General features: G+C 52.4%; 1 protein-coding gene and 1 long non-coding RNA gene across 3 annotated transcripts in view; both read right to left on the bottom strand.

Moving 5' to 3' along the window:
• Positions 1-3,127: 3,127 nt before the first annotated feature.
• Positions 3,128-3,934, bottom strand: LOC109394497 (uncharacterized). Its single transcript, XR_002126460.1, has 2 exons — positions 3,593-3,934; positions 3,128-3,336 (listed from the first exon to the last, which is right to left on the bottom strand). It is a non-coding gene; the product is annotated as an uncharacterized LOC109394497 (long non-coding RNA).
• A 2,257-nt stretch (positions 3,935-6,191) lies between these two features.
• Positions 6,192-14,118, bottom strand: part of MPST (mercaptopyruvate sulfurtransferase) — an 8,471-nt gene continuing 544 nt past the window's right edge. For both annotated transcript variants that reach the window (XM_019664597.1, XM_019664596.1), the window contains exons 2-3: positions 10,464-11,088; positions 6,192-6,788 (exon numbers count right to left, since the gene is read on the bottom strand). In XM_019664597.1, the coding sequence (XP_019520142.1) occupies positions 6,490-6,788; positions 10,464-11,058 (894 nt within the window). In that variant the 5' untranslated portion in view covers positions 11,059-11,088 and the 3' untranslated portion in view covers positions 6,192-6,489. The remainder of the gene's footprint in view (positions 6,789-10,463; positions 11,089-14,118) is intronic.

Genomic DNA, 14,118 nt, shown 5'->3' with positions numbered 1-14,118 from the left:
GAAAGTCACTTAACCTCTCTGAACCTCAGCTGCCCCATTTCTAAATTGGGAATGATACTAGCGCCTCGGCTCATGCAGTTGTTATGAGGATTCAGTGAGCTGACACGTGCAGCCACATGAACAGCACTCAGCACACTGCCTGAGCAAAGCCTTGGTGAAGACTGGCTCCCTGAAACCAGTCCTGCTGCCCTCTCTATTGTTGGTTGGACCCAAGATCAATGTCTGAGCCAAAGGCTGCCCTTTAAGATCCATTCCCATCGGCCAGGGATGAACCACCTGAACCTATCCTTTCGGCTGGGGTTGGAGGGAGAGGCAGAGAGAAAGATCACACATGACCCAGCCTCCAGGGCAGAGGGGCTGCCGTTTCCTCACCCTAAACCCCCGAGACCTAAAGTGACCTGGGAGTCTTTCTACTACCAGACAGGGTTAAAGGAACATAAAATACATCCCAGAGTTCACGCCTGAGCACATTAACTATTTTGACCCTCTTGTCTTAGCAGCAGCCCCCATATCTGAGCAGTTCAGTTCACATCTGCTGTCAGTTCCATGACTGAGATGTCATCTCACCCCTGCTGGGTGTTTTGGATTCAGTCTTCTTTCTTCCCAAGTTTGGAATGTCAGAACATTCTCAATAGTGTTGACTTTTTTTTTTTTTTGATTGTTGTTCTTGACATCAAATCCAATCCTGTCACCGCCTTAGTCATCCGTTCTGCCTCTTACCTTGTAGAGCGGGTTGTTGGTTCTGGAGCAGCACCTTTTCAGGTCACCCGGGGAGAGAAATAGACATATCCGGTCAAAGAGAGTGTTCTGACCAGCCAGAAATATTCCAGAGGCCTGGGGTGCAGTGTTTGGATCTCTGTGGCACGGCTCCCTGACTGTGAGACATCTGGCTAGTTACATAACCTCTGTTGTTGGGTTGACAGATGCTGCTTCAGCCTGGGTCTGGTCCACCTCAGCCTGAGCCCTGCTCTCTTTAACCAGGGGGCGGGGGCTCAGTGGGTTCCCAGGCCCGTCTTGGGGAGCCTCCTGCACAGCACCCTGGCCCAGTGGTCCGTCTGCTCCTGTCGGTTCCCCTTTCAGAAGCTTAACTCCGGGAGACTGATGTCTTGACAGTCAGCTCTTACCAGCCTCCTCCAGGTTCCCCACTCTTCCCCGCAAACCTTCCTCTGGCTCCTGTGGACGTCATTCCATAGCCTCAGTCAGGAATCCAGTGATCAAGCTTCAACCAAGAATCTAGTGCCCACCCCCCACCCCCCACCCCCGGGCACCTTGGACCCCTGGTCCTGCTGCCAGAAATTTCTGAGCACCTCCGTGGACCTGGCTCTGCGCCAAGCACTTCTGTGGGTGAGCACTTCTTTTAATCTGAACCCAACAGAGAGATGCGACTGTAACCCCCATGTTACAGAGGAGGGACCCTGGGGGTGGTCTGCGTGCTTTCCCTGCCCCCAGATTTTCCTCCTGCTCCTCCACACTCCACCACCTTGGCTCCTCCATGGCCAGCACGGGATGAGGATGGGAAAAGAAAGATTTTTCCTTGCCTGGCACCCATGTCCCCTGGTGGAGCTTTGCTCTGGCCAGAGCAATGATTCAAGTGGGCTTGGTTTTTTTCCTTGGAGGATTGTTTTGAAGGTTCTTTGGAGCCCCCATTGCTAGGAGTGGCTCACACTGCAGCTTCCCTCCTGGCCAAGGCCCCCTCTGGTTGGCTGCCTGGGACACCCCCTCAATGACCACCTCCATTGGGTCTCTCTGCCCACCCTCCTTTCACTGCACCCCGCCCCACAGCCCTCATGCATTAATCCCTTCTGGACAGCACCAAGCCACCTCTCTTCACCCAAGTCCTCAGCTGGTCCCCCGGAAACCACATGCTCCCCACTGACAGGTTCACCCTGCACAGCCACATCTTCTGATTCCACTAACATAAAATTTACCAATGAAGTGGTCCAGAATACACCACTGTGGCATAAAAAATATTTTGAGCTGAAGGCATATGAGAATAGGTTTTTTTTTACCCCTGAATTCCTTTATCACCCTAAAAGCAGATTCCCAGAATTCAAAAGAAAATTGTCAGAAGCCTCCTCTCCCAGAGTCACCAGGAAAGATTGATTCTTATCATTGGGGCCTGGAAGTCGGAACCACACCTAAATAGATACTGTCACAAAACTATCATGTCTCCCATCTATTCTCCTAAGGACCCATTTATTTTTCCTAAAAGTAATTTGTTTTCCCCTAAGTGCCCTTTCCCTCTTCCCTTATTAGGAAGTCATTTATTTTCCTCTAAGTGTTCTTCACCCCACCCTGTCCCTTACCAAGATGGTATATAAGCCCCAAATTCCCTCCTTGAGTCACATTTCTTGGTGAACTCCTGTATCTATGTATGTATGTAAGTACATATGTATGTATGTGAAATGTCAAACCTGGCTTTTCTCTTGCTAATTTCTTTTGTCAGTTTAATTCACAGGCCCCCAAGCACGAACCTGAGAGGACAAGATTTTTTTCTCAGCATCATCTTAAACCGTTTTAAGTGTATATAGTTCAGTGGCATTATGTACATTCACACTGTTGTGATACCATCACCCCCACCCCTTTTCACCTTGAAAAGCTGAAATCTGTACCCGTTACATAATGATTTTCGATTCCCCCCCTCCTGGCTCCCATATCCTTTGGACACGTCCCCATCACTCTTGGAGCACTTCCTTAGTTTCTGGCACAGCAAAAAGACCCAGGCTCACATTATACTTTCCTGGCCCAGCAGCTCCAGTTCCTTTTGATGGATAACGTTATGTAGCCCCAAGATCCGAGCACTAGGGAGGTTCATTGCACTAGGTCCTCTCAGGAAACAGAGCTAGAGCTGATATGCATGCCTGCGTGTGTGTACACACACACGCACGCATGCACGCACTGTATTTATTTCTGTATCTATCTTAGAAATCCTGAGCTCACACTGGTACCTCCCATTCCAACCCAGCACCACAGATTTCTTTCTGGCTTTCTCCCTTTCCATCTTTGTTTTTCCTCTCTCCAACAGGGAGAATGTCAGTTCCCATATCCGCAATGTATTTGAAGTCCTAGTTTCATCACTGGCAACTCATAACACTGTGAAAAAGAAACCAATAACAAGAGTTCAGTATTTGTTTCCAGGGCTTTTGTTGTTTTGTTTTGTCTTTTGACTGAGGATACATAGTTGAAATAGCCCAAATTCCATGTTCAAGTGTTACTTGGGTGGGTGAGAGAAGTTATCCCATCAGTTCTCCTCCTCTGTTCAGCGTGGCTATGTACTGGAAAGACACATCGGTTGGGGCCATTTAGTTCAGGGGCGAACAACCTCTGAAGGTATAACTGTGAAAAAAAAAGTGGTGACTCAAAGCTATTGAGAATTCAAGTACCATGTTCCCCCGCCCCAATAGGTTAATATGTTCCACCCCCCTAATAGGTTAATACGTCAAAAATTTTGATGCTTAAAATTATAAAGCTTCAGTTAACCTGAAAACTTCATTTTCTCCCGCATGACTCATTCGCCATGAGTTAAGGCTAATAAAGCTCTGCTCTGCTTATACAGTTGGGGTTATTCCAGTAGGAGTGACACCTCACTTACATTGTTTTGAGCTTTACCTCATGTGACATCACACCCACCCTGTGCATGGCAGAGCTGAGTTCGCTCCCTTTTTCAGAGGAGACAGCTGAGGCCCCGACTGGAAGGGCCTGGACGGCAGACCTTCTGGGGCCTCGTGTAGAGTTGATTCCATGGTGTGTGGGGTGGGGGCTTCTTCTGGGCCATGATCCCTCGAGGGAATGGCCACATTCCAGTGCAGCTGGTTAGGCAAAGTTGGGAAACTTCCAACTGCCCCTGACACAGAGGGGGTGCTCAGCAAATATTTGTCGAGTGGAGAAAAATTTCATCATCCTCGTTGTTGTAAGTTCCTGCCTGGAACGTAAGGGGCGGGGCTGGGGTAGGTGGGGGTCCGGCATAGGCTGGGCCCCTGTAGCGAGTGGTTAATTATTCTGGGAATTCAGGTTTGCCGAAGGCAGGGCGGAGCTCAGGGCAGCCCTGGCTTATTCCCAGCCAGCTCCTACAAAGTGAAACCCAAGTTCTGAGAATCCTAGAAAGGCAGGAGCCTAACCAAATCCCCTTGCTTAAATCCCACAGCTCAGGGTGTCTCCTCGTGGTTATCTTCTGCGTTGCGTGTGTTTCCAAACCCTGAGTTACACTCCATTCTCCCCTTGATCCTTAAATTTGGAAAACGACCGCAGGCAAGACCCATTGGAGAGAATTCTAATTCGTTAGGCTCCTCTCTTGAACTAGCTGTGTGCCCTTAGGCAAATCACTCAACCTCTCTGAACTTGTTTTCTCTTTTGTAAAATATAGATCATTTCACACAACTCCCTTCTCTCTAGAAATAGGATCCGATGGGCCTGTTTTTCCTCCCTGGCTGGGAAGCTTTTCTAGTGCAGGAACACAGTTTTCATATTTGTTGCTCTCTCCCCCCAGTTTGGGAAGTACAGGAGGCAGTCAACATACTAAATAAGTAAAAGTCCTTTAAAAACTAACAGTAACACTTGACATTTACTCCATGCTGGGCACCAAGCTAAACAGTTTCTATGAATTCTCACTTAATCCCCATATTGCTCAAGGAAGGTGTTAATATTCCCATTTTAAACATGAAGAAACTGAGGCTCAGAGCAGCTCAGCGGTGTGTCCAAGGCCAGGCAGCCTTGCATGGGGTAGTTGAGATGGAAGCCAGGTCGGAACCTCACATATGTTTGTAAACAAACCCCTCTCCTTGAAGAGGCAAGGGCGTTCCTGGGAGTGAAAATGAAGCTTGTCTGAGACCAGCATGAATGGAAGCTTTCTTAGCTGTTTAGTCTCCAAGGAAAGGGGCTCCCTCCACGTTGGGACCCGTCTACATGGTTCCTGATGGCTGTGGTCAATGGTGTTATTCGCTCCTACAGCAGTGGCTCTCAACTGGGGGCGATTTTTGCTGCCCAGAGGAAACTGGATCACGTCTGGAGATGTGTTTGGTTGTCACAGCTGAACAGGTCCACCGGCATCTAGTGGGTAGAGGCGAGGGGTGCTGCAAAACACCCTACGGCGCACAGGACAGTCCATCACCAGGGATTATCTGGCCTAAATGTTGTCATCATGCTGAGATTGAGAAACCCTGAGCTAGAAAGACGGGATCTTGGGTGGTCCTTGTCTGAAGTCCCTCCTTCTGAAGTACGTACAATATTATTCCCCTTTTGCAGACGAGGAGGCTGAGGCTCACCAAGGTTGGGACTCGCTTTAGAACTCTTATTCGGAAAGCTGGGGTTCTGTCCTGTCGGCTGCCCCCACCCCTGTGGGCTTGGGGGACAACTAAGCATCACCAGAGGAAATGTGGTGGGGGTGGTAGGTGAAAAAAGAGTCAATTCAGAGTCAGGAAATCTGCGTCTGGTCCTGGCTCTGTCTTAAATCCATCGAGTGACCTTGGGAGAGTCGCTGTACTGTCCCTCTGTTTTTTTCTCCTTCTAGGATTCCCCCCAATACCAGCTGACACTGGTCCTTTGCTACTGAGAAGGGTCTTGGGGATTTGAAAATGTCGAGGGGTGACCCAGGTTCTGACAGGAAGAATTTGGGGCCTTCTCACATACTTCTGTCCACCTCTGCACAGAGGACAAAGCCAGAGGGAGAAGAAGAGGGCCGCCACCCTCGGGAAGCCTGGGGGATGAGGTTCTCCTTAAGCAGAAAGGATGGACCCCCTGGGTCCCCTCACCCCCCTGGCAGTTCCAGAGTCCAGCATCCAAACGTGGACTCCTAGAGTCTAAAATTAGGTTGTCCTCCAATTTGGCTAAACTTAGCCCTTTTCCAGTACATCCTGATGGGCTGGGACGGGCTTCCGCAGCGTGGTACAGCCTCCTGTTCAGTTTTGAACTCATTTCTGTCTGGCAATGAGATGTCCTGCTTACCCATTGGTGGCTTTGGATACATCATGGCAAGAGTCACCTGAAATAGCCTAGAAGCCAGCAGGGAGACCACCAGCATTACAGGATGGAAGAGGGTTTGCTGGGGGGCATTCTGGTTATAAGAATGCAAGGGCTCTGGGGCCCCAGAACTGCTCAGAGGCAGGGACAGGATCCCCAAGACCCTCAGGCTCCACAGAGCTCCCTTTGCTGGGTGTGCTAGAAACACTGGCGAGGAAACCAAGGCAGCCCCACACTTAGAAGCATTTAGCACTTGGCTATTTTATTTTCTCAATAATAACACAGAAGGGAGGTGGGGCCCAGCTCAGCACCATGTGGGCAGCTCCCCTTCCTCTGTGCCCACCGCCACCTTCTCTCCTGCCTCCACTAGGAGCCCATGAGTCAAGGACTCCTGGCCTCTGGGATGTTGTCCTATGTGCCACCTGAGTGGGAGGAAGAAACGCTCTCCTGGTCAAAGCAGCATCAGAAGAAAAACCTAGGCACAGCTGGTGGCCAGGCGTTGCCTGAGCTTCCTGAGTCACGTCCTGCTCAGCCTCAGCGGGTCTTCCCCCGGCCCTCGGAAATGACATCCTCGGGCTCGGCACGCATGTACCACTCCACCCAGGAGCCGTCATAGACGGCCACGTCAGGCTTGCCGCAGAGGTAGGCCCCCAGTGCCACATGGCAGGATGTGACGCCGGAGCCACATGTGGCCACCAACGGCTGGGACAAGTCCACCTTCTTGTCCTGGAACAGGCGGCGGATCTCCTCGGGGCTCTTCTCCAAGCCCTCCTCGGTCAGGAAGTCCGTGAAGGGGATGTTCACAGTGCCGGGGATGTGGCCAGGTTCGATGCCTGCAGCAGGAGGGGAGGGAACAAACACGAAGGCGGTATGAATGGCCCCTGTGGTACTGACAGCCTCCCACGCAGCCATGGTGCCAAACCCCTGATATGTACTAACTCATGTGGTCCTCACAACCGGAAGCCCACGCATGATGTACAGGCGTTCCCATTTTACAAACGGAGATGCTGAAGCACAGTACTGCCCAAGGCCGTGCATCTAGCAAATCGCTGGATGGAACCGGAACCCAAGACTCAGAGCCCACCGGAGCACACTCTGCCCCTGGTTTCCTGATAACTGACTATGCGTCCTGGGGCAACAAATAAACAAAACTGGGGACAGGTAGCACTTGCAGTCAAGGAGTTTGGATCTGGCAAGGCAGACAATCACTGAATAATTACAAGGATGATGAGTGTCGCCAAAAGGCCCTACTGCGTGGGGCACATCACAAAAGATGATAATAGCTGGCATTTTGAGTGCTGACTTTGAAAGGTGAGTAGGATTCGGCCTGGTAGAAGGGTCTGGGCCATTGAGGCTGACAGCATCCCAGGCAGAGGGGCTCCTAGAGGACTGGGAATAAATCGCATGGTGCTTAGAGGGGTTAAAGGTCATTGTCACAAAAGCTCAGACAAGGGGGAGGCCAAGGCCCAAGGGGAAACCCAGGGGGATGGGAACACTTTAGCAGGCCTGGATAAGACTTAGAGCTCCGACATGACCACAAGGGGAAATCAGCCTTCCATTTTCTAAAGAACCTGGGCAAGGCTATAGAACCACTCAGTAGGAGGGTCATCCCTTTACCTACATCTCCACAAACTTCCCCAGGGCTCCCAGCACACGTTCTGTTTTCACCACCGTTCATTTTGTTTTCACTACCCCCCTATTAGGCAGGCACTACTAATATTCCTATTTTTTTTTTTTTTTTTTTTTTTTTTTTTAAAGATTTTATTGGGGAATTGGAGGAGGGGAACAGCACTGGGGAATCGGGGGAAGGGGAACAGACAAGTTGCTGTCCTTTTGTTCTTCAGTCTAGTTGTGGAGGACGTTGCTTCACTGGCCCATGTTGGTATTATCATTGCGCTCTTCCCCAGGTGAGGCAGATCGGTCACACCGGCTGCCAGCTGCTCACACTGGCTGCTGCCCACTCACGGTAGCTCATGGAAGCCCCACTGCAACAGGGGCTGCAGCCTACGCCGTTACCGGCGACTCACGGTAGCCCAGCTCCACGTTGAGCTGTTGTTCACCATCTTGGCTGTAGAGGGCAGTGTCACTGGCCCTCATGTGGGATCCGAACCGGGGCCCTGCTGCTCACAGCTGGCGTCCCAAGCCAGCTCTTAACCAATGCGCCACTCGGCCGGCTCCCTAATATTCCTATTTTTACTATGAGGAATGAGATGTGGCAACAAAATAGACCCTCACTGGCAATGACTCAAATCTCAGCCATTTGGGCTGTAGGGTGGTTTCTGCCTCAGTTTCCCCACCACAGTGGGGTGACACTCTTACAGTGTATAGACAGCACTCTGAGTCCATGGTGAGGTTGGACTGCATCACACAATCCCCACTTAACAGACGCAGAAACTGGGCTCAGTCAGAGACATTACATAGGGACCAGCCCGGAGCAAGGAAGCAGAGCAAGCTCTCAACCCAGGTTGGCTACTGTCAGAGCAGGGCTGTCCCCATGCCTTGAACCCCGCTGAGCAAAGCAGGCTTCCTCTCCCTGCCAGACTGATGTGGCAAATTTGCAGGCGCACTTGGCCAGGTCTCAGGCTGTGGAGTGGGAACGATGAGAACAGTGATATTCTGCACTGCTTTAGATAGAGCCTCTACATACGCATAATCAGCTCGGTCCACCTTGACAACAGGCCGGCTGGGTGTAGCTGCTTATCTCCCATTTCACCATGAGCAAAGCCCCTCTGTAAAGACCCATAACCAGAGAAGGACACCTTACTTGTATCACTTCCCATTTCTTGAGTGTATCCTGTGTATGTCAACATGGAACCGAGTGCTTTACACACTTGCTGCCATTTGACACTTGGCCCTCACTGCATCTTTAAGCTCTACGTTCTGCCCCCACTTGATACATGCAGAAGCTACAGTTCAGAGATTAGATGACCCTCCAGGTGTCACACAGCCAGTGCAACATGGGGTAGGGGCTCTGAACCCAGGTCTGGCTCCAGCTTGCTGCCCTATGTTGCTCCACTCCCTGGGGGCTAAGCTAAAGGACCCAAGAGGTTCAAGGTGGCATCCTTATTAGGCTGAACCGTATGAAAATGCCACCTATGTAGGTTAAAAAATGGTTGGATATCAGCAGTTTCATATGGTTTGACCTAATGTCAACATTGCTCTGCAGGGTTCCATGTGGCAGGGACCTTCTGTGTTTATCAAACCTCTTTGAGGCATCAACTGTGTGCCAGCTGCTGGGTTAGCTTCAGAATGCACTGGGAGCAAGGGCGTCCTTGCCCTCAGGCCATTCAAAACACTGCCTGCCAGGACAGGGTGACCCAAGCTGCTCTACCACCCCGGAGAAGCTCCAAACCAGATCAGGGACATGGAGCTGCCATTAGGGAGAGCTTCCTAGAGGAAGTGGCAAGTTCCTTACAGCCTCCCTGAAGCAGGCACAAGAGAAATGGCTGGGGAATTATTGGCTGCTCGCTGACATTAAATGTACAGGCTCCAGAGTTCAACTCGTCTGGGCTGCTTCCTGACACCTAGGGCAAGGGTGCCATTCTAAGGCTCCATTTCCTCATCTTTATGGTGATAATGGCCACCTGGATCATTAAAAAGCTCACACCAAGTGGCCACCGACTCACCTGCTTTGTGGGGACCACTTCCCGCCTCATACAGGGCTACCCTGCAGGCTCCTTGTGTGGGGAATCCAGCCCCAGGCAGAAGGCCCTGGCCCAAACCAGGCCAACCACCACCCTCTATTCCAGCGGTTCTCAACCTGTGGGTCGCGACCCCTTTGGGGGTCAAATGACCCTTTCACAGAGGTCGCCTAAGACCACTGGAAAACAAAAAGATATTTACATGACGATCCGTAACAGTAGCAAAATGACAGTTATAGAATAGCAACGAAAATAATTTTATGGTTGGGGGTCACCCCAACATGAGGAACTGTATTAAGGGGTCGCGGCATTAGGAAGGTTGAGAACCGCTGCTCTATTCAGTTTCTGCCCCACTCTGGGGCAGCAACCTCCGTCTAGAGCCCCCTCTCTCCTGCCCTCTGCAAGCTTTGGAGGGACGTCCCTTTACTTGGCTGCCTCAGTGTCCTCCTCTTCCAGACTCCATTACCCTCAGGGATGGTGGAGACCTGATCAGGCCTCACCTTCGTGGGGCTTCTCCCCAGATGGGCCTGCCCACCACCCCTCCTATCCTGCAGTGACCGCTACAGCCACGGTATTGGGGTGAGGTTGCTTGGGTTCTCAAACTTATACAGGGAGCCCTGGGTTCCTAAAAAATTTAGGTTAGTAACTGCCCCAAGCACAGGTAATACCTGCCCCCACTTTAGGAATAAAGCCAGTGGGGCTCAGAGAGTGAGCTGACTAGAAACCAAATCTCCAACCCCCACCCCACACAGTGTCCCTTAAAAGCAAGGGCAGAGCCCAGGGTGCTCCTGACTTCGAGCCCGGGGCGGAGGGGGGTGGGGTGGCGGGGCGTCCCAGTCCCTTTGCCCAGCGCAGTTACCATCTTACCATCTCTAGGCTCGGGATCAACGCCCCGGAACCGGCCGGCGGCCCGGGCGTCCACCACCTGGAAGCGCCGGGATTCGATGTTCTCCTTGATGTCCTCATACAGTTTGATGAAGGCGGGGTCCAGCGCCGCGCGGAACTCTGCAGGCACCGGGCGGCTCTTCTCCGAGCTCAGCGGGAGGCCCTGGCGCAGCCAGTTGCGGAGGCCGCCGTCGAGCAGCGACACCGCGCGGTGGCCGAAGGCGCGGAACATCCACCAGACGCGTGGCGCCGAGAAGAGTCCCTGGTCGCTGGCGTCGTAGACCACGACATGCGTGGCGGCGCCCACACCCAGGTGGCCCACGTACTCGGCGAACTGCGCCGCGCTGGGCATCATGTGGTCGTAGGGCGACGTGCGGTCGCTGCACTGGTCGATGTCGAAGAAGGCGGCGCCCGGGATGTGGCGCTCATCGAACTCGCGGCGCGCGTCGCGGCCCGATTTGGGCAGGTACCAGGAGGCATCGAGCAGCTGTAGGGGCTGCCCTGCGCGTGGCACCCGCAGCGCCTCGGCAACCCACTGAGCCGACACCAGCGCGCGGAAGAGCTGCTGCGGGGCCATGGCGGCGGCGGTGACACCGGGGCTGCAGTCCTGTACAAGGAGGATGTCAGGAGGGAGTCAAGAAAGAGGCCGGCCGCGGAGGTGGGGCCGGGGTAGGGCAGAGTCCAGAGAACGCCGAAAACAAGCGGTGAACCCAGGTGCAGACTTCGGTCACCTGGGCTTCCCTTTCCCTTCCCTCCCCCACCAGAATATATGTCCAGCAGAGTGACCAAATGACCATGACCCCTGGAGAGGGCCAGGCGGGCCCACCACCACGGCTTGCTAGGGATAGGGGGCAGGTAGGAAGAGGATTGGAGCAGGGGAAGGCCACGGAGGGGCAAAAGACAGCCTTTTTGTAAGATGCACCCAGCTTCACTTGCAAACCAAGGATGGTCCCTAGTGAAACTCATATTCATTCATCAAACAGTTACATAAGCAGCCTAATAGGAAGAGTAGCTGGAATTTACTGGATCCTTGCTGCGCACCATTAACCTCACAATACCTTAGAACAGGCAGGCTCTCCATTATTTGTTGAGTGAGTGCCCTCAAGAGATTGGGTATTATTCTCACTGTTTTGGACTGCGCCACTGAGGCTCATGCAAGTGCACTAACTTGACAAAGGTCAACAGCTGAGCAGTGGTAGCACCAGGCTGCACATCAGACAGTCTGACACCAGAATTCAGACTTCTCACTGGCATGCACTGTACAGGCTCTGAGAATCGAGCAGTCAGATTTTGCCACTTGAGCCTGACCCTTCTCTCTGAACCTTCTTGTGGCAGTAGCAACAGTGACTTTAGTGCCTCACTCTCTCTTCCCTCCACTTCCCTGTAGGCTAGCAGCTGAGAGTGTACCAGCCCATGGTGACATGTCAGCCCATAACCTTCCAGGGCCGAGGTGCTCCCAATACGCTGAGTCCCTGGGCAAGCAGCCCCTAGTCCATTAGGTGCCTTGTGCAGGTTGGAGAAGGGTGCCCCTTCTGCCAGGCAAAGGCAGAGTCCCCATCAGGGCACATGGCTGGAGTGTGAGCTGCAGGTCAGTTCCCCTTACCCGCTCAGCCGTGCACCTGCAGTACAAGGCACAACCATTACATCCACACCAGCCACTGAGGGGAACGGGTAGGTAGAGAACAAGCATTTGGGGAGGGCCCTGTGGGCCAGGTCACAGGCCACCACATAGCCTTCAGTAGTGGGTCACAGAGGTGGTCGGGGGCAGCCTCAGGATGTGAAGCCAGATATCAACTCCTGAGGCTGGACATCTTCCCCAGTTCCAGGTCAATGACGCCCAGGGCCTAAGGAACCTTGTGCCCAGCCCCCTCCCACACTCTCATGGGTGGCTGGCATTTAGGAACACCTTGTTCACACGGTCAGGCCCTGTGCTGGATGCTGAGAAACTCTTGACTTTGCCAGGCCCTAGGATAAAGACAGGCCACAGGCCTACTTGAGAAATAATGTAATTGAGGAAAGTCTAGAGTTCAGTTGAGCTGGCTCAGCCTGGGGTGGGAGCAGAAGGGGTGGGAAGTCTCCCTAAAGGAGAGGGAAATCCAAACTGATTTGACCTTTTCAGGGGCCCTGGAAACCAGTTTGACCTTCGGGATGAGGAGGCTGCCAAGAGGGCTTTCTTTGGCTGAGGGGCAATGTCAGTATCTGTGGGTGACATCACAGCTAGATGATGAGGGATGCAGCTGGCCCCTTCTTAAAGAACCCATTTGTGAATCACATTAGCCCCTGCCCGCTACCATTCTTGGGGCTCCTTCACTCCATTTAGAGTGAAATGAACCCTGGTTTGGGAGTCAGACCTTGCTCCCCCACCCCTCCAGTGCAAATCCCACTCTGCGCCTTAATAAGTTACATGAGGGTGGGCATGTTAGGTTCCCTGCCCCGTTTCCATTTCTAATAATGGAGTTTCCAAGCCTTACCTCTCTTAGAGAAGAGTAAATGAATGTAGAGGGCCATCATGATGCACTGTATAAGGCTGGTTTTAATAATCATTAAAAACGGCTTGATAAAAATCCAATTATTTCTTCAAAGTTACACTCATAGATGGTCTTTGAACCGGCATCGGCATATCTAGAATCTTAGACTTTCAGGATTGGGTGGGACTTCAGAGGTCTGAGGTCATCCTGCCCCTCCCTCCCTACTGGATTGGCAGTTCTCACAAAGGACTGGGAGGTTGAGGAGGGCCTAGGACTGAGGGGCAGAGACTAGGTCCCTGTGTGCTTGGCAGGCCTGGACCCGCGTAGTTGGGAGCTCTGGGAGTGAAGGGCTCCAAGACATACAGGACACCCCCAGGCCCATCTCAGGAGTGTCCACACTGCACTAGGAGAAGTGTGAGCCCCAGGCTGCCATCTGGGGTGGGCCCTGGAAGAGCAGGGCTCCAATCAGACCGGGCATTCCTCAAGGACTTCCCCTAGCCCCATCCTTCCTGGCACCCTCTCTGTGTCCCCTCTGCAAAACACAAAGCTCAGAGGATTCGACGGGTAAATGTTTATCAAAGTATGAATTCTTGCAGCTTTCTGCGAGAATATAATTATTTCAGAATAAGCCGAATTTTTAAAGGGGGATGAGAAAAGCATTCCAGGCATGTGTAAATAGCACATGGCAAAAGCTGAGTAGGGCAGTGCTGTGCCACCAACTTGCAGGAACCAGTTGTTAGGCTTTCAGGAATGATGCCAACTGGTTGTTATACACAGCCATTGTTAAAAATTAAATTATATAAACAATTAAAAACAAAGGCAACAATTTTTAAAAGTATGAGGTCTCTGGAGGAGAAAGGCAGCCGGGACCACGTGGGCTTCAGATCTAACACAGCCTGGCCTCCACACCACCAGGCCTCTCTCTCTCTGGTCTTTAAATAAGTTTCTGGCCTGCTCCGCAGGGTTGTTGTGGGAACTAAGTAGCACCAGCAGGACGGAGTGCCTCACCAAGCAGGCCCTGACCAACGTTAGTTTCATTTCACTCCAGCAAGTTCTTTGCCAGTTTCTCCTCCTGGCACCTCGGGATCAGTCGGCCGCTCCCTGGCTTCTCCATTGGGCTCTATTAGTCTTCCTCTCTCCTTCCTACCGTCTTTAGTGGCACCAGGCGG

This window comes from Hipposideros armiger, unplaced genomic scaffold, assembly GCF_001890085.2.
Source record: "Hipposideros armiger isolate ML-2016 unplaced genomic scaffold, ASM189008v1 scaffold_426, whole genome shotgun sequence".
In the NCBI taxonomy this organism is placed as follows: Eukaryota; Metazoa; Chordata; class Mammalia; order Chiroptera; family Hipposideridae; genus Hipposideros; species Hipposideros armiger.
The sequence above is the reverse complement of the archived record's forward strand: the minus strand, read 5'-3'. Positions and strand labels throughout refer to the sequence as shown.